This window comes from Ovis aries, chromosome 6 (genome assembly GCF_016772045.2).
Source record: "Ovis aries strain OAR_USU_Benz2616 breed Rambouillet chromosome 6, ARS-UI_Ramb_v3.0, whole genome shotgun sequence".
NCBI lineage: Eukaryota > Metazoa > Chordata > Mammalia > Artiodactyla > Bovidae > Ovis > Ovis aries.
The window spans coordinates 104,647,967-104,666,861 of record NC_056059.1 but is presented as its reverse complement, the minus strand read 5'-3'; the positions used below and the strand labels follow the sequence as shown (position 1 = coordinate 104,666,861).

General features: G+C 46.0%; 1 protein-coding gene across 2 annotated transcripts in view; it reads left to right on the top strand.

The window, feature by feature from the left end:
- Positions 1 to 18,895, top strand: part of STK32B (serine/threonine kinase 32B) — a 383,574-nt gene that overhangs the window by 121,371 nt on the left and 243,308 nt on the right. For both annotated transcript variants that reach the window (XM_042251641.2, XM_004009989.6), the window contains exon 3: positions 684 to 835. In XM_042251641.2, coding sequence (XP_042107575.1) covers positions 684 to 835 — 152 coding nt within the window. The remainder of the gene's footprint in view (positions 1 to 683; positions 836 to 18,895) is intronic.

Below are 18,895 nucleotides of genomic sequence, written 5' to 3'. Positions count from 1 at the left end.
AGAAGCTTGTTGAACTCTAATTAGCACACTCAGCTGCAGTTTCCTTGCAGTTGAAGGCGGTTGTGCTGTTTAGCCACTAAATTGTGTCTGACTCTTTGCGACCTCACAGACTATAGCCCACCAGGCTCCTCTGTCCATGGGATTTTCTAGGCAAGGATACTGGAGTGGGTTGCCATTTCCTTCTCCAGGGGAGGGCTTCCTTGATAGCTCAGTTGGTAAAGAATTTGCCTGGAATACAGGAGACCCCAATTTCATTCCTGGGTTGGGAAGATCCACTGGAGAAGGGATAGGCTACCCATTCCAGTATTCTGGCCTGGAGAGTTCCCTGGACTGTATAGCCCATGGGGTCGCAAAGAGTCAGACAAGACTGAGAGACTTTCATTTTCACTCCCAGGGATCTTTCCAGATCAGGGATCAAGCCCATGTCTCCTGCACTGGCAGGCGGATTCTTTGCAGCTGAGTCACCAAGGAATCCCTGTATGGACAGTACTTAGTGTCAATACCTGATCAGCAGCTCTTCCATGGTGCCGATGTGGAGGGACTGTGGCATAGCCAGGGCTGCTTGCCCACCAGGATTTCAGAATCGAGCCTTGAACCCAGAAGTGGGGAGGCAGTGAGGGGCTTTCCCTTTTTGTTCCTTTGAAATGTTGGTCTGAACGCTGTCCCCTTTGGCTGTCACACAGGTGTGTATCGTGCAGAAGCGAGACACCAAGAAAATGTATGCGATGAAGTACATGAACAAGCAGAAGTGCATCGAGAGGGACGAGGTGCGCAACGTCTTCCGGGAGCTCCAGATCATGCAGGGCCTGGAGCATCCTTTCCTGGTCAATCTTTGGTGAGTGAGTCCCTCCAGGGCTGCTGTGAACGCCTCATGGTGTAGCCAAATGCAGACAGCTCTGCAGCAGGAATCCTGCATTGTTCAGAGAGGAAATGGAATTTTCTGGGTTCGGATGTTTTGAATATATCACTGTGTACGCTTTCCAATGACTATTGTCAGTTTCTGATGAAATCATTAAGCACATGCTTAATTTTCATTCTATTCTCTTACCTGGTGAATCGGAATTGAAATTGATTTAGAAGAGAAGGTTGTTGTATGTTTGAGAATGCAGGTAAAATATTTTAAGAGGATGTCAAGTGGGAGTCTTCTAAGGGAATTTGTCGAAAATCACCCGCATGATGTTGATGGCAAGAAGGACTTCTGGGAGCTGATGTTTCACTCCACTCTGGATGGCTGCCCGCTGTGGATATGCTGAATTCCAACTTCTGAATCTGGCCCTCGGGGCCCAGTTCCATCCATGTGCTGAAACTCTCTCTGTTGCACTGCTGGCTCTTGATTTGCCACTTTGCTGGTGGTTTCCCTGCCTCTGTGCCTTTACATGTGAAGTCTCCTCGTCCTGAGACTTCTACCGCCCAGTCTGCCCAGCTTCCTCCTACCAAATGCCTCAGATGGGCATTTCTGTGGGGAAATGTCATACATTAGAGACTGGTAACAAGTGTGTGTCTGTCGTGTCTCCAGCCACACAGGTACTTCAGTTATTTGGGGGGAAATAAAACCGCTACATGTTTTAATTGCCACGCAAGAGAAACTTTCTAATTTACTTTTTATTGAGGGGACATTTGGTTTATTAATACTATATTTGTTTCTTATGTACAACATTATATTTCTGTATATACTCCAGTGTGCTCATCACAAAAATTAAGCCTCCATTCGTCACCATACAGATGATCCCCTTTCATCATTTCACACTTCCCTGACCCCACCCCTTTCCCTCTGATAACCACTGTGTTCTCAGCATGTATGTGTTTGTTTTTGATTGGTCTGGTTTGTTCATGTATTTTTTGTTTTTTTGTATGCCATGTGTGAGTAAAATCATACAGCGTTTGTCTTTCTCCATCTGATCTATTTCTTTTAACATAATACCCTCAAAGTCCATCCATGTTGTTGCAAATGGCAAAATTTCATCTGTATTTTTATGACAGCGTAGTAATCAGTATATATATATATATATATGTATATTATACACACCACATCTACTCCACTCATTCGTCTGTTGATGGGCTGTTAAGTTATTACCATATCTTGGCTATTATAACATAGTTGTACAAATATCTTTTGAATGAGTATTTTTGTGTTCTTTGGATAAATACCCAGGAATGGGGTAGCTGGATCATATGGTAGTTATATTTTTAATTTTTTGAGGAACCTCCAGACTATTTTGCACAGTGGCTGCACCATTTCTGATCAGAAAAGCAGTATAGGTTCCTTGCACAATGCAGAAAATGATGTACATAAGAAGGCAATAGGGCTTCCCCAGTGACTCAGTGGTAAAGAATCCACCTGCCCCTGCAAGAGACGTGGACTCAATCCCTGGGTTGTGAAGATCCCCTGGAGGAGGAAATAGCAACCCACTCCAGTATTCTTGCCTGGAAAAATCCCACAGGCAGAGGAGTCTGGCGGGCTACAGTCCATGGGGTTGCAAAGAGTCAGACAGGATTCAGAAACTAAACAAGAACAACAAAAAGGAAATAGTTATCTAGAATCCTACCACCATGAGGCTGCATTCTGGAGTGTAATTCTTTTTTTATAGTAAGTCCCTGCATATGAATGAATATCTTTCCTAGAATGCATTCGTAAGTCCAGTTTGTTCGTAAGTCCAACAAAGTTAGCCTGGGTACCCAACTAACACAATCAGCTGTATAATACTGTACTGTAATAGGTCTAAAGTACTTTACACACAAATTATTTATTTAAAAAAGCCACAAAAGTAAAGAAAACATTTTTAATCTTATAGTACCGTATCTTGAAAATACAGTAGTGTAGGACAACAGCCAGCATACAGGGGCTGGCATTGAGTGAATTGTCCCCATTTTGCAGATGGAGTAATTGAGTCACACCACTAGTAGACGGATGAGATGGGACTTGAATCCAGACAGTCTGACTTCATGGCCCACACTTGCAACCCTTCTACCACTGCTGCTGTGAGAAGGCCCTGGCCCTTCCCTTCTTTGCCCACCGCTCCCCCTTCCTGCACGGAGCGCCTCCTGCAAGGCTTCTGTTTGCTGCCCTGTCACCCTGCTAGCAGGGGGCGTGGTGTGGAATCACTTGTCGGGCTCATAAGGACGCCATGGCTTTGAATTAATTACACGTCAGCTTTTCATCTCATTACACGGAGGGTGAATTACCGTGGCCTTGGAGCGCCTGACTGCGCCCCTTCTCATTCCTCTCTTTTGCTGACATGCTCTATAACTGGCAGAGGCAAAGACCAGGCACTGATTAGTTTTCACGACAGTTTGGCCTCTAGAGAATGAATAATGGGTGTTTCCAAGCCTGTGACGATCCAGGTTGAGTTGTCAAGTGCAATATTTTCACCTGTTCTGAAGCAAAGCTGTTCTGCTCTCTGGGGCTTAAGACAACTGGAGCAAAGGAAAAAGGCGATGAACTATCCCACCCCAAACAGAGGAGCTGTGCAGCAACAGGAACGCTGGAGAGGCAGGGCGTGGGAGAGGAGGGGAGGGGAGAGATGAGGCAGAGAGTTCCAACACTCGGGCTCTGAGTTCTGATCTCCCAGGTTCTAATAACAGCTCTGCCTCTTGTAGGTGAAGAGATTGCTATGGACTGAAGTGTGTTTCCTCCCCACCCTCTCCTTGCCCCACAAAAATTCATATATTGATACCCTAACTCCCAATGTGACTGTATCTGGAGAGAGGACCTTTTGGTGGCTATTATGGTTAAGCAAGGTCATTAGGGTGGAACCCTAATCCAATGTGATCTTTACTTGTCTGCTTCCCTGGTGGCTCGGATGGAAAAGAATCTGTCTGCAATGCAGGAAACCTGAATTCGATCCCTGGGTCAGGAAGAGCCCCTGGAGAAGGGAATGGCAACCCATTCTAGTATTCTTGCTTGGAGAATTCCATGGACAGAGGAGCCTGGTAGGCTACAGTCCATGGAGTCACAAAGAGTTGGACATGATTAAGCAACTACCACTGCTAATCCAAAAGGATGGTAGCCTTATAAGAAGATGGAGAGAGTTCAAATCTCTGCCATGTGAGGACAGAGCAGGAAGGGGGCTGCCTGCAAACCAAGAAGAGAGCCCTCACCGGAACACGACCATGCCTGCGTCCTGATCTTGGACCCTAATCTCGGGCTTCCAACCTCCAGATTGTGTGAGAATATACTTCCACTGCTTCCGTCTCCCAGGTGGTGGTTTTGTTATGGCAGCCTAGTACAGATGCCTTGAGAGTGATTTGAGTCTCCCTTCTGCGTCTCAGTTTCCTTTTTTGGAAAATGGAAGTGAAAAGGTGATCACATCACAGGGTTGCTGTAAAGACCAAACAGGACAATATTAATGCGTACAAGCATCCACACAGTCCTGGGCTCGAGGTGGCTGCTGGTTCAGGGACCTCCACTGCTGTTGGTAGGACTAGCACTTGTCCTTCAGGTCAGCTTTGGGCTGGCTGGACCAATTCTATCCTTATCCAGCGTGAACATGAGGACATGCTTGCTGACTATTAGAAGATGGGTTGAGTTTTCAGTACTAAAGACTTTTGTTTCGATAAATGGTAGCGGGGAGGTTGTTTGTATGTATTTTCAGACTGTATTTTCAAAGTCCAATTCTACTTACCAGATTGACTACATTTACTAGACTGTTAAATGTTCTATTTTCAGCTGGGCAGGTGCCTCCCCTGCCCCATTTGCTGTTGAAGTAACTGTGGGGATGGAGGGATGGATACCTGGCAGAACAGGATGAGAACAGATACCTGCAATTAATGTAAACAGTTCTCATAGCAAGTATTGTTTCTAGAGCTTCCCTGAGTAGTTAATGGCTAAATCATGACACAGGTCTCTAACAGGCCACTGGAAGCCAGGAAAGAGCCACTTAAATTAGTGGCTAGTTTTTCTTTGGCATTGAGACCTTTGATTCGAGTAAAACTACATAAGGTGTTGAAAGATAGAGCTGATCTGTCTGAAGCAGGGGGCAGGAAAGAAGGTTGTAGAGAGGACAGAGACAGGAAGTCCCTTAGGGAACCTCTGATGAAGGACAAAGACCTGTACAGGGTTTCCCTGATGGGCTCGGTGGTAAAGAATCTGCCTGCAGTGCAGGAGACACTGAGACACGGGTTGATCCTTGGGTCGGGAATATCTCCTGGAGGATAGCGTGCAGCCCACTCCAGTATTCTTGCCTGGAAAATCCCGTGGATAGAGGAACCTGGTGAACTTCAGACCACGGGGTCACAAAGAGTCGGACACGAGTGAAGAGGCTGAGCATGCACACACCAAAGCCCCGTATGAAGAATCGCCAGTTACTGAGCAGCTTCATTTTCATAAAGATGACCGTCTTTGATCTTGACTATTGCTACAACCTCCCAACTGGCATTTCAGCACTTAGTCGTCACCAGTTTGCCACATGCGAGTTGTCTTGTTCAGCTCAGGCTGCCACAACAGATTACCGTAGACAGGTGGCTTAAAGAATAGACATTTGTTTCCCATAGTTCTGCAGGCTGAGATGGGGGGGGGCAGCATGGTCAAGTTCTGATGAAGACCCTTTTCCTGGTGCAGAGATGGCTGTCCTCCTGCTGTGCCCTCCCCTTGGGCTGGGGGAGAGAGACAGAGGGAGAGAGCTCTCTTGCCTCTGCTTATAAGGGCACTAATACCATCACAAGGGCTCCATCCTCATGACCTGACTATCCCCCAGCCACTCTGCCCCCCTCACACAGAGGGGTTGAAACTAGAGTTTCAACATATGAATTGGGAGAAGGGGACATAAACATTTAGCCTACAGCACAGGGAAAGTCTCATCAAAGTGCACATCTAAGCCCACCCCACCTCCGATTAGAATTCTGCGATGACTTCCCAAAGCCCACAGAATAAATGTTTCTTCATAACCTGGCCTCTGATATTATGTTAGTCTCTCCTCTGGATGCCCACGCCTGCTCCTGTCTTAGTGCATTTTTGTTCCAGCCACACTAAGTGATTCGTGGAACCTGTCATTCATCTTGTTGTTTTGATCCCTCCAGGCCTTTTGCGCTTGCTGTTCCTTCTGCCTGGAATACCGATTCCCCTTTCTTCTCTGTGAGAACTTCTGCTCTTCCCCCTACAAGTATTCATTCATTAAATAGACATTTATTTGACTCTTCCTGGGTACCAGGCACTGGCTTAATTTCTTAAAAGAGTTTTTTTTTTTTTTTAATTTTGCTTGTAGTTGCACTGGGTCTTCATTGGGCTTCCCTGGTGACTCAGATGGTAAAGAATCCACCTGCAACGTGGGAGACCTGAGTTCAATCCCTGGGTTGGGAAGATCCCCTGGAGGAGGACATGGCAACCCTCTCCAGTATTCTTGCCTGGAGAATCCCCATGGATATGGACAGAGGAGCCTGGCGGGCTACAGTGCATGGGGTAGCAAAGAGTGGGACATGACTGAGCATTGCTGTGCACGGGCTTTCTCTAGTTGTGATGAGCAGGGACTGTTTTCTAGTTGCAGTGTGCGGGTTTCTCATTATGGTTGCTTCTCTTGTAACAGAGCACAGGCTCTAGGTGTGTGGGCTTTAGTAGTTGCAGGCCAGGAGCTCAGCACTTGCAGCTTGGGAGCTCTCGAGTGCAGGCCCAGTAGGTGTGGCACACGGGCTTAGTTGCTCCACTGCATCTGGAATCTTCCCAGACCAGGGATCAAACCCATGTCCCCCGCATTGGTAGGTGGACTCTTATCCACTGGACCACTAGGGAAGTGCCCCTGCCTTAATTTCTAAGGGTCCAGAGAAAAAGAGGATCCTTCTGTCTCCTGCCCTCTTGGAGTTCATAGGCCAGCAACCACCTTCTCCTCCGAGCTGCCTCAGGGTTGCCGCCCATGTGGCGACAGATAGTGCTTCCTTCTGGACTCTATTGAGAACAAGGCAGTTCAATCACATTTATCTGCTTGTACATCTGTTTCCTCCATTAGTGTGAGACTCTTGGGGATTGGGGCCATGTCTCATTCGCCTCTGTATTCTCAGCATCCACAGTGTTCAATAAATTAATTCTTTCAGTGTTTGTTAAGGATCTGCAGCATCTGTGCTGGCATTGGTGATGGAACAATGAGCAAGATAGTCACTCCTGATCTTTACAGAGCTTACAGATGAGAGAGGACAGACCCTTAAACCAATAGTTGATTGTGCTTCTCTGCTCTTTTCCTTAAGTAGTCACTGTCCTTTGGGGGCCCAGGAAACTTAAAAAATATAGAGATAGCAAATGGCCACCATGTCCTGGGGGTCAGAGATGGGAAATGCTCATGGGATTTTCTTCAATTCCAATTAGCAGCATCTTCTTTAGTCTCCATCGCCATGGCAACTCCCTTAATAGAAGGGAGCAAGAGGTGATGCTGACATGTACAGGTCCTTGTCTCACCTTTTACTACTCAAGGATTTGTCAGTATCACTGGTCACTTTGGTGTGTGCTTTCAAGATGTCAGATTTCCCAAATTTTACTTTAAAGTGGAATAGGTTTGTTATCCCTAAGGGAGTAAGTGGGGATTATAAAATATCCCAGCTCCATTCTGATATCCAGAGGGTCAGCACTGAAATGTCGAAAGGGAGGGATGTGGAGCCAGAAGTTGTTCCGTGAAAAACCAGGCTGGAGGCAGGGTAGAATTGGGCGCTATGTCAGGCAGTTCTTGTGAGTGATGTGGCGGGGGGGGGAGGGGAAGAGGGATGGTCCATCAATCAATCAGGAAGGCGTGGAGTTTGCAGAAGGTCAGAGGGAAAGCCAGGACTCCCTTGGACTGGCCAGTGGTCTTCGGAGCCCTCTGCTTCCCCACCTTCCAACCCGCCACACAGTACCTTCTGGTGCCCATTTCTCTGACTCTATGCTTCCCATGTGTTTTTCTGTAATTAGGACTCTCCTTTGTCCTTGGTGTTCATGAAAGTCTTCCCACACTTTATCAAGTGGTCTTAAGATCCATGTCTTAAAATCTTAGTAACACTACCCTATTTGGGTCATCCATGGTATGTGGCTCTTTTCCTATTTTAGCCTGATCTAAACTATCTTACAAGGCTTTCCTAGTAGCTCAGATGGTAAAGCATCTGCCTGCAAAGCAGGAGACCTGGGTTCGATCCCTGGGTTGGGAAGATCCCCTGGAGAAGGAAATGGCAGCCCACTCCAGTACTCTTGCCTGGAAAATTCCATGGATGGAGGAGCCTGGTAGGCTACAGTCCATGGGATCACAAAGATTCGGACACGACTGAGCAACTTCGCTGGTTCAAACCATCTTACAAGGTGGATGTTCTTGACTTCATTTTACAGTTGGAGAAGCCGAGGATGGGTGGGTTAAATACCTTGTGCAAGATTAAGTAGCTGACAAGAGGTGGCATTGGGATTAGAGGCAACAATATACCAGGAAATGGTTAACAACCAGCAGACCAAGGGGACGCAATGCAAACCCTGACTTGTAGTGTTAGCCAGTTCCCATGGTGTAAATATTCCCATCGTGGTCTGCTGTAGACTTGGTGTATGTGTCTTCCCTGGATTTATATGTTTGAAGCCTAATCCACAATGGGATGGTGTCAGGAGGTGAGGGCCTTTGGGAGTTGGTTAATTCATGAGGGTGGAGCTTTCATGAATGGGATTAATGCCCTTATAAGTGCCCCCACTGAGCTCCCTCACTCACTCCTTCCCCTTCTGCCATGTGAAGACACAGCAAGAAGACAACTGTCTATGAGCCAGAAAGCTGATGCTTGCCACACCTCATATCTGCCCACACCTTGACCTTGATCTTGGATTTCCAGCCTGCACAGTTTTCAGAAAGGCATTTCCATTGTTTATAAGGCCCCCAGTCTATAGTACTCTATTACAGCAGCAATAACAGTCTAGGAAATGGTTGATATCAAATTAATTGTATGCCAGCCAGCTTGCAAATTTTCTGAAAATTCAGCAATTGTCATGAGCCAGTATGAGCCAGCTCAGAATAGCCCTGATAGGCCCAGGTCTAACATTTGCTTTTCCTAAGCTCAACTTCTAGGAGCCAGGCTCAGGGATAAGCCTCACAGTCTGAAGGTGAATGAGCAATGAGAGCGATGCCTTGAGAGGAATTAAAAAGAAGAAATATAGTGGTTAGATATTGGGCAAAGGAATACTGTCCTTTCTAGGACAGTATTCTTGAAAGCCTAAGTTTCTTCATCTGTGAAATGGGTATAGTACTGCCCTCCTTTCCATGTTTTCTGAAGTCCAAATCAAATATGGACCAGAAAAGTCTATGGAAATGATATTTTTGTTAGCCAGATATATACATTGTTACAGTTCCTTTTGAGAAAAACTGTGGGTAATAACTTGTAAACCCCATGAACAGTTTGTGTGTATGAAGTTTCTGGTGGGAGACACGGGATGCAGTTAAACATGAAAAGTGAAGTCGCTCAGTAGTGTCTGACTCTTTGTGACCCCATGGCTGTAGCCTGCCAGGCTCCTCTGTCCATGGGATTTTTCAGGCAAAAATACCAGAGTGGGTTGCCATTTCCTTCTCCAGATCTTCCCGACCCAGGGATTGAACCTGGGTCTCCCTCACTGTAGGCAGGCGCTTTACCATCTGAGCCACCAGGGATGTCCCTTTATCATGTTGAAGATTTAGAAATCTGCCTGCAATGCAGGAGACCCTGGTTCGATTCCTGGGTCAGGAAGATCTGCTGGAGAAGGGATAGGCTACCCACTCCAGTATTCTTGGGCTTCCCTTATGGCTTACTTGGTAAAGAATCCACCTGCAATGTGGGAGACCTGGGTTCGATCCCTGGGGTGGGAAGATCCCCTGGAGAAGGAAAAGGCTACTCGCTCCTGTGTCCTGGCCTGGAGAATTCCATGGACTGTATAGGCCATGGGGTCACAAAGAGTTGGACACGACTGAGTGACTAAACATGTAAGGATTTCGATAAAGATGAGGGAGTCCCAGTGACAAGCAATTTTATGTTAAGCTCTATCCCCAAGAGATACAAAAGTTGCATTAGGATATAATACATTTGGGAAGAGTGTATTCACTGTAGTGAGCTTAATTAAATTGGAAACCGTGGCGTCCTTGTTCCTCGTGTTTGAAAGTCACATGGCAGCTCCCCATTTTCTTCCAGCAGTTGGGCACACACCCACCCCCAGTCCCTACTTCTGATCTTTTGCACTGATATTTCCTCTGTTGGGACAACTTCCTGTGGACACCTGTAGGGCACACCCCTTCACTTCCAGCAGGTCTTTCTCCTGTTTGAGCTCTTTCTCTGACCACCCAATTTAAAACTGTGAGTTCCTCTCTACCCTGGCGGCTCCTAACCTTACAATACACAATCCATTTTACTTATTCATCTTGTTTATTTTCTATGCCTCCTTTAAACACACACACACACACACACACACACACACACACACACACACACACACACACACAAAGGAAGGAAGGAAGGATTCCAAAAGGGCAGACTCTCTTGCATTTTCACTGCTCCTTCCCAGGACTCAGGATCACATCTTGGCCTTGAAGACATGAAGTTACATGGCTCACTAAGTAACTGCTGAATGAGGGATGGAATGAGTAAATGTCCCGTCTCCCCCACATAATGTGCAGAGAGCCAGAGGTGGTGGCTTCCTTGGTTCTTCACTCCCACTGATCCACACTGACCTGGAAACCAAAAGTGAACCCTTTAGTCTTCTAAACCCAATAGAAAGGGTTTTGCTAATCTGAACACATGGGGTTTCCACCCCTTACCTCTGATCCAGCACCTGCTGGGTGCCTGGCATTGCACTGAGTGCTCCACCGGGGTCATTCCGTTCATCATTCCCAGGGCCCTGTCAGCTGGCTCTGGGCCTCTCCACTTTACAGAGAGACATCTGAGGCCGAGGGGGGTTCGGGCTGTAAGCAAAACAGACTGTGCCTCAGACTGGGGCTCTGCACCAGCGCCCGCTGCCTTTGGACTCATGAGTTTATTCCTCCAGTACGTATTTATTAAGTTCCTGTTATGTGCCAGGTATGGCCGTAAGTGCTGATGATATGTGTAAAGCAAAAGGCATGGCTTCAACTGCGTGGAGCATCCCTGTTCCTGGTTTGGACAGGAGACAGGCAAAAATTGAATAATTATTAAAATATGGACAATTCAATATTCTGGCGAGTGCTGGGAAGAGAGTGCGTGTGCCCAGGAAATTGACATTGTGGAGGAAGAAGAAGCATGGCATTTTCTATGGTGTCAGGGAGACTCCCCGATTTAAGTGGCACCTCATGGATTTCCTGGCACCCAACGCCCACAGCCGGTCCCCAGGGTAGGCATTATTACACATGGGGAAACTGAGGCTTGGAGAAGCTTGAGTGATTGATTGTATAGGGCCTCACAGTTAACAGGAGAGAGCCAGGATTCCCGTAGAACTTAGACTTTCCGGAATGTCGCACCATCTACATTTTTCTAGCTGATGCAAGAAGAGTTGTTTGCAATTGTATTAGAATTTTGAAGAGAAAACAGACCTGTCTTTGGGATTGTATCCACTCACTTCAGATTTGACACTTTCCTTCTCTGGGTGCTGTTTTCTCCTCTGTGGCCTGAAAGGCTTAAACTCTATCCCTTGGCCCTTCCCTGGTTTCCATGGAGACCCAGGGGGTCCCAGAAAGTTCCTTAGAGGTTACTCTGGCCTGATGGGGCTGAAGGTCTAGGGACTTGGTCTCTGTCCTGCCTCATTCTGTGTTCATGTTTCTTCATATTCTACATGTGGTTTCATTTAAGGAAGAGTTTCTGCTGCTTGACGATGTTGACAGCCAGCAGCCTGAATCGTCTCTCCTGCTCTGTGAGTCGGGGATTAGACCACCCACAGCCTGCTTTGCGGGCTGAGAACGGGGCCCAAGCACAGCCAACTGTGAGAGGCAGAGCAGAATGACCCAGGCTATGCAATCAAATCCAAAGAATTACGGGCGCAATGAAACTACATGACAGTGTGTGAAACCAGAGGCAGCACATTTATGGTTAAAGAAAAGTGTTCTGTCCCACACTCACGTTAACTGTTGTACCTGGGTCAGTGACAGACACCACAGGGGGCAGGAAAGGATGCCTGAACATGCTTCCCAGCCACACTCAGCCCCCACCCAGCCCGGAGCCTTGCAGTGCCTGGAAGTCAGGAATTACAGCCAGACAGGAGATGCACAGAAAACACATCATTACTGTCAACTCTCAGAAGTGTGTGCTTTGATGATAAATGGCCGCTTGGGCTTTTGCCCTGAGAACTGTTTAAGAGTCGCTGGTAAATGATAGGCTAAGTTCACCCTGCTCATGAGGGGCAGGGTGGAAATTTACAAGGTTCTCAGTCCAAAATGATGATCCTTCCTTAGAAAACACATCACAAATGACCTTGAGAACCATGCTTCCTGCTATTGGATCTCCAGGGAGACCTTTGCTGTGCAAAACTTCCAGGGGACCATGGAATCTTCACACTCTCCTGCAACATGGTAGTCTGGTCCTCAGATGTTCTTGGCTGCCCCTGAAAGCTCTGTGGACCATTGTTTCCCTCCATCACTCCTGACGCCCTGTCTAAATGTGACCCCAACAGTGTGCTGGCCCCTTCTTTCTGCCTGTAAAACTTTGCCTCTGCAAGACTCAACTTCATTCCCCTGCTTCCCACCTCTCAGCCCATTCCTCCCAGTGTATCATGAGCCATCTTCCTGTGCTAGATGAGTGAAAGAGATGCACTGAGCATCGTTATCTTGGTCTGTAGATGAAAAGACTTATCGGTAAGATGGAGCGGTTTCCCCAGCATCATCAGACTGTGAATTCGGGGAGTCAGTATTTTAACCCCTATCTGTCTCACTCCAAAGCTTGAGCATGTCTCACCATTTCCCCTGACTCCCCACACTCCACGGAAGCCTCGGCCACCATCCAGCTGGTGCAGATTCTCAACAGGAATCACAGGTGTGCATGTCGCTTCTCTGTGAACCCTCTGCTGACTGCGTTTCTGAATTTCAGGGTGTCAGCACCCTGGCCAGGGCCTCTGCCCAGCACGGACCCACCCATGGCTCCCGAGGGACTTCTTCACAGGTGACATTGGATTTTTAATTTTCATCCACATTTTAACAGCAACATGTGAAACTAGGAGAGATATCTTTTTTTAAAAAAACTTTAAACCTTTTATTTTGTATTGGGGTATAGCTGATTAGCAATGTTGTGGTAGTTTGAGATGAACATCAAAGGGAAACGCGGCTATACATACTCACGTATCCAGTGTCCCCCAAACTCCCCTCGCATCCAGGCTGGCACATAACATTGATCAGAGTTCCATGGGCTGTACAGTAGGTCCTTGTTGGTTATCTATTTTAAATACAGCAGTGTATACATGTCTGTTGGAGAAGGCAATGGCACCCCACTCCAGTACTCTTACCTAGAAAATCCCATGGATGGAGGAGACTGGTGGGCTGCAGTCCATGGGGTCTCGAAGAGTCAGACACGACTGAGTGACGTCATTTTCACTTTTCACTTTCATGCATTGGAGAAGGAAATGGCAACCCACTCCAGTGTTCCTGCCTGGAGAATCCCAGGGATGGGGGAGCCTGGTGGGCTGCCATCTATGGGGTCGCACAGAGTCGGACATGACTGAAGCGATATAGCAGCAGCAGTAGCATACATGTCTGTCCCAAACTCCCTAAATACTCCTTCCGCCCATTTTCCCCCTGGAAACCATGAAATCATTCTTTGAGTCTGTGAGTCTCTGTTTTGTAAGTTTATTTGTATCATTTCTTTTTAGACGCCACGTATAAGGGATGTCATAGGATATTTCTTCTTCTCTGACTCAGTTTACTTGATATGACACTCAGTCCATCCATGTTGCTGCAAATAGCCTTATTTCATTCTTTTTTAATGGCTGAGTAATATTCCATTGTATATATGTACCATATCTTTTTAATCCGCTCCTCTGTCAGTGGACATTTAGGTTGCTTAGGAGAAATATCTTAAAAGGTGGTGCAGAAGGAGCATCATTCTCAACACATGCGCAAGAAGAGATTTCTGGAAGTCTGCTGACTTAGAAGCCCAGTGTGTTTGCTGGGTTGTTGACATGTTGAGCTGGAAACCTACAAAGGCAGCCAGAGTCAGAAACCCTCCTCTCCCAGAACCATCCCCTCTGAGCATCTCCATCCAGAGCAGAAATCCTTGCTTCCTCCTCTGGGTCCCTGCAGCATGTGGCTGGTGCTCTCGGTGGTCCTTCTTAGAGTCTGCCCCGTGATTGTTCCATCTAACCATCTCAAAAGAGGGTGGTGGGTCATTCATTCACAAGAGGCCATCCTGGACCAACATCTTCATCCAGCTCCTAGGCTTTCTCTGTCACATCACCCTGTTTTATGTAGAAAGCACAGCTCCTTGCTGCCTCTGGTGTTTGCTCATTTCTTTACAGATATTTTTTTTCTCAGAATAAATGTGAGCTCCCTGAGGCCAGGGTTCTGTTTATCTCATGTGCTGTGTTTCCAGGATCTAAAATCAGATCGGGCACAGGTGGGCACTTGATAATCTATTTGTGGCATTGAATTGGATGGTTGCACCCAGTCCACGGCTAGGAACATACTAATTTCTCAGCAGATGGGAGAGAAAAGGGAGGGGTGTGTGGAAGAAATGGGGAGCCCACTTGTTCTCCCAGTGGGTCCTTGAGGGTGGGGACCGTGCCTTTTCATGTCTGCATCCTTGGCTTCCAGCACAGAGAACACGTTTTGCGTGGATGATAAATTACCCCCATAACTTGCTGAGTTTAATATGCAAACATATGTGCCCCAGCAGTGGAACGATGCACTTAAATGCTTCTTGATTTCATCCCTTTTTGGCTTTCATTTTTAATTATTTTCTCCATAATTCACAACAGAAGTGTATTTTCCTTTTGACTGGCAGGGCATGGACCTTTGATTTGCCAATATATTCTTTGTGATGGGTCTCAGATGGAAGTGGGGGAATGAGGCATTTATAAGACGTGTTTCTATCAGATGCATGTTTACGCGAGCCTTCTTGTTGCTACCTCCCCTTCCTCCGTGTCTTTGTTCTTAAGTTAGCAGCCTGGCATTCCCCAGGCACATTTCAACCAGTGGAAAAAAAAATGTTGAAATGACCTTGGAAAGTGTTTGTCCACTTTTCAGATGATAAATTGATTCTGTGATGTCCTGGAGAAGGAGGTGGGAGAGACCCCATAGTGGTCCCTCATGGTGATACGGTCATCATCTTCGTATTTAAAAACCACCTGCATATAATGGGCTTAACATTTCTGCATCAACTCCCTTTTCAAATTTAGATTAACTTGATCTTAAAAGCTTGGTATCATCCTGTGAGTAAAAAGCTGTATTCTGTTGTATTAAATAGAAGGCAACCCTAAGAATTTATACCATGAAATTTACAGTGTCATTAAATTCTAACTAAATACTGTTGCCTGCCAAGGTGGTGAACCTGAGACTAGGTCTTTCGTGGCTTGAAATGGAGATTGACAGGTCATAGGAGAGTGTTGAAGAGAGGCTGGCATCAAACTCAGTTTCTTCTCTATATAGTTAAGATGGAAATGCAATCAGAATTGGAGTAAGTGGCCCTTTGCTCTGCGTTTGATGGCATTCAATGCCATGCCAGAGACACCTGGAAGCATCTCACAGGCAGCATTTGTGATACAAGGCCCCCATCCTCAACGGTACTGGATGCTGACGGCCTGCTGTGAACCAGGTACACCTCTGCAAAGCTCTCTTACTCTTCCTGTTTCCTTTTCCTTCTCTCTTCTTCTATTCCTTTTCTATCCTATAGTTTTGCTCCCCAAATTACTTAAAGTGACAAATTTTTAAAAACTGAGAATAAGATGTATTGTTATTAAGCGAGAAAACCAAAGGAAAAACCAGTGTGGGAGATGTAGCCGATGAAAATTTCATGAGGAGTAGTCCAAGTTCAGATAAACACGTGGCTCCACGGCCTTGAATCAGATGCTCTGTGTTAATAGCAGCGATGGAGGGTGCCATGGCAGACACGAACCCTGTTATCTCCATTCAAACCTCTTCAGAAGCAGCAGGTACGCAATCTGTCAGGACCTGAGTTGGCTTCTTCCTGTGAGCAGGTGGGCTTGAGAAATGACCCTTATCCTCAGGTCCTTGGGACTAGAAGTTATGCCAAAGTAGTACTCACTGACTCAGGTGCATACAGGGGCAGACAGGAGCTAAATGAAGAAAGGGGTTTGGTCTGAGGAATACTGGATGTGGTGGGGAGTGTGGCCAACAGAGACTGTGGCTTTAACACATCGTCGCCTGTGTGAACGGTGCAGGTGAGGGTTTGTGGGTGGAGCTTAGAGGAGGTGCCCGGCTCTGTATGTCACCCACTGTCTGGGGCTGACCGTCTCTCATCACTTGTCTTGGTCTCACTTGACTACATGGCATGATGGTGGGTGAACCAGTGGTTTTCAGGCTGAATTCTGTGCCTTCCCTTCAATGGCTGCAGGGAGAGATGAAGGTGTGATGCAAAGGGTCTTATGGCTGCAGCCCTTCTAGCAGTCAATACTCTTAATTATTTTTTTCAGAGCCATGTCATCATCATCATTAATTATCCTGTTCATTTACTTCTTATCCTGTTTATTTCCTTCTTCCTCCAAAATGAATGCATCATTTCTGGGCCACCAGAACTTGATCATGAGGAGTTCACTCCAGAAATATTGGTAAAATGGATGAATACTTGAATGATGAGTGAATATATTCTACTTTTCCAATAGTTATGGGGCTTCTCTGTTGGCTTAGCTGGTAAAGAATCCTCCTGCAATGTGGGAGACCTGAGTTTAATCCCTGGGTTGGGAAGATCCCCTGGAGGAGGGTGTGGCAACTGTCTCCAATATTCTTGCCTGGAGAATCCCATGGACTCTAGGGGTCACAAAGAGTCGGACATGACTGAGTGACTTTCGCTTCACTTCCAATAGCTATACCTCTTCACTGGTTCCCTTGTTTGGTGGCATTGATAACGCTAAGAATGTTATCCTTTCATTCTTGTTTTTTCTTAACAGTTTCTTTATCTTTGGAGTTGGCTTTGAATTTTATTAGATGCCTTTGGAAGAATCATCAATATGCTTAGATGTTTGGTTTCCCTGACTTGAAATCTGGTTAATTATATTATTAAATATGCCAGCAGTGTTTCATCTTAACTAGAATAGATCTCACTGTTATGTTTCGTGGTAGAACATGTATTGTCACTTTTGGGGCAAATAACAATGACAAAATAGCAATATCTAAAATGCACTCATTCTTTCTGCATGTCAGTTTCTCTTTAAAATGTGTTATGCCATGTCATCCAAACCACTCCTGTGGTAGACTATTCATATTTCACTGAGTGGGAACTTCGTTGAATCTGTTAAAATAGGTGCATGGTGCCCAGCAATGGTTAAATGTCAAAGTTAGCTATTATGATGCTTATAAAACTTTCTCTGCTTCCCTGATAATTTGCTTAAAATATAAATTCCTGGAAGTCAACACACTGGAATAAAGGGTTTTTTTTTTTGAAACATGCTGTGACATTGCATTTCAGAATGTGGCCATTTAACAAATAGTCTCTACAAATGCTTCTTTTACCACTTTCTCACCAGGTCATTTCAGAAGCAAAACAAGATGATATCTTATAGTTGTTTTAATGCATGTGTCTTTGATTCCCAATAAGACTGCCTTTTTTTTTTTTTTTTTTTTTGCGGAAGATTATTGGGCATTTGTTCAATAAATTCTTTCTGAGTGAATACTTGAGTTGTGTCCTGAAGGACAAGTGAAAGAGAGCTGCTATGCTTCAGTCTCCAGGGGACTGATTGGTTTGGGCAGGAGGGAGGGTAGAAATAGACCCCCCCCCCCACCATTGCAGGACATTCAGCCACATGGTCCAAGAGTCATCCATGGGTCATGTCATAGTCTGTTGACCATTCCAGCATCATCATCTATTGACCATGCCAGAATCATAGTCTATTCCCAGGAAGACACAGGGTTTCAGGGAGCAAAAATGAGGAGGAAGGAGGTGCCAGTTAGAGGGACCATGTGTGGAGAGGTGCCTCGTGTCCAAACTCTGTATCTTCTCTTTGTGTTTAGGTGAGACACACGATGACAGATCTTAATTTTCTTTCTTTCTTATTTTTCAATTGGCCACACTTTATGGCTGTTGGATCTTAGCTCCCCAACCAGGGATTGAACCTAGGCCCTTGACAGTGAAAGCGCAGAGTCCTAACCGGTGGGCCGCGAGGGAATTCCCGCAATGGCAGATCTTGGTGTCTGGCTGGTTTAGAATTCCTGCAGTGCACAGTGTTTATACAGAAATGGTGAATCTTGTCTTTCCCTCCCAATTCTGCACTTTTGTATGAGGTGCAGTGAGACGGAACATCAGTCTAAAGCACTCTGACAATTTCCAGTTTGAGCTTTGTACCAGGAATAATGAGATTTCTGAGGAACCCTGAGCCAGTCACCAGTTTCAGGTCTGGATGTTATGCTTAAAGGCATCTCCAGCTTTACAGAGACCCTGTATGGGACTTTCAAATGCAGATGAGTGGCCATCCGCCCTTCTCAACCACACATCCAGGAACATCCGAACATCAGGCATGCAGTGAGTGCTGTTTAATTTAAGGATGCGTGGCAGTGATTCGTGCAAAAACAGCTCAAGTGAGGCAGGCCCACATATGTCAACATTGTGCGGGAAGTAGAAAGTCTAATAAGATGTAGACAGGAGTGGTACCACAGGAAACTATTTTAATGAATATATTAAGTATTTGTTATTAGCATATCTTTGTTGCTATGTGACCACACACACCTGAATATTTGAAAACTTATTAGTAGCCTGTGTGGTTTGGAACTGGTGCCTCTAATCTTGCTTCTATTATAAATCAGCTCCTCAAAAGCTTCATTTTACCACTCTGAATTGCTTCATGTTCTGAATTAGTGGAGCCCACCTTAATAAGATTTTATTGTACGTC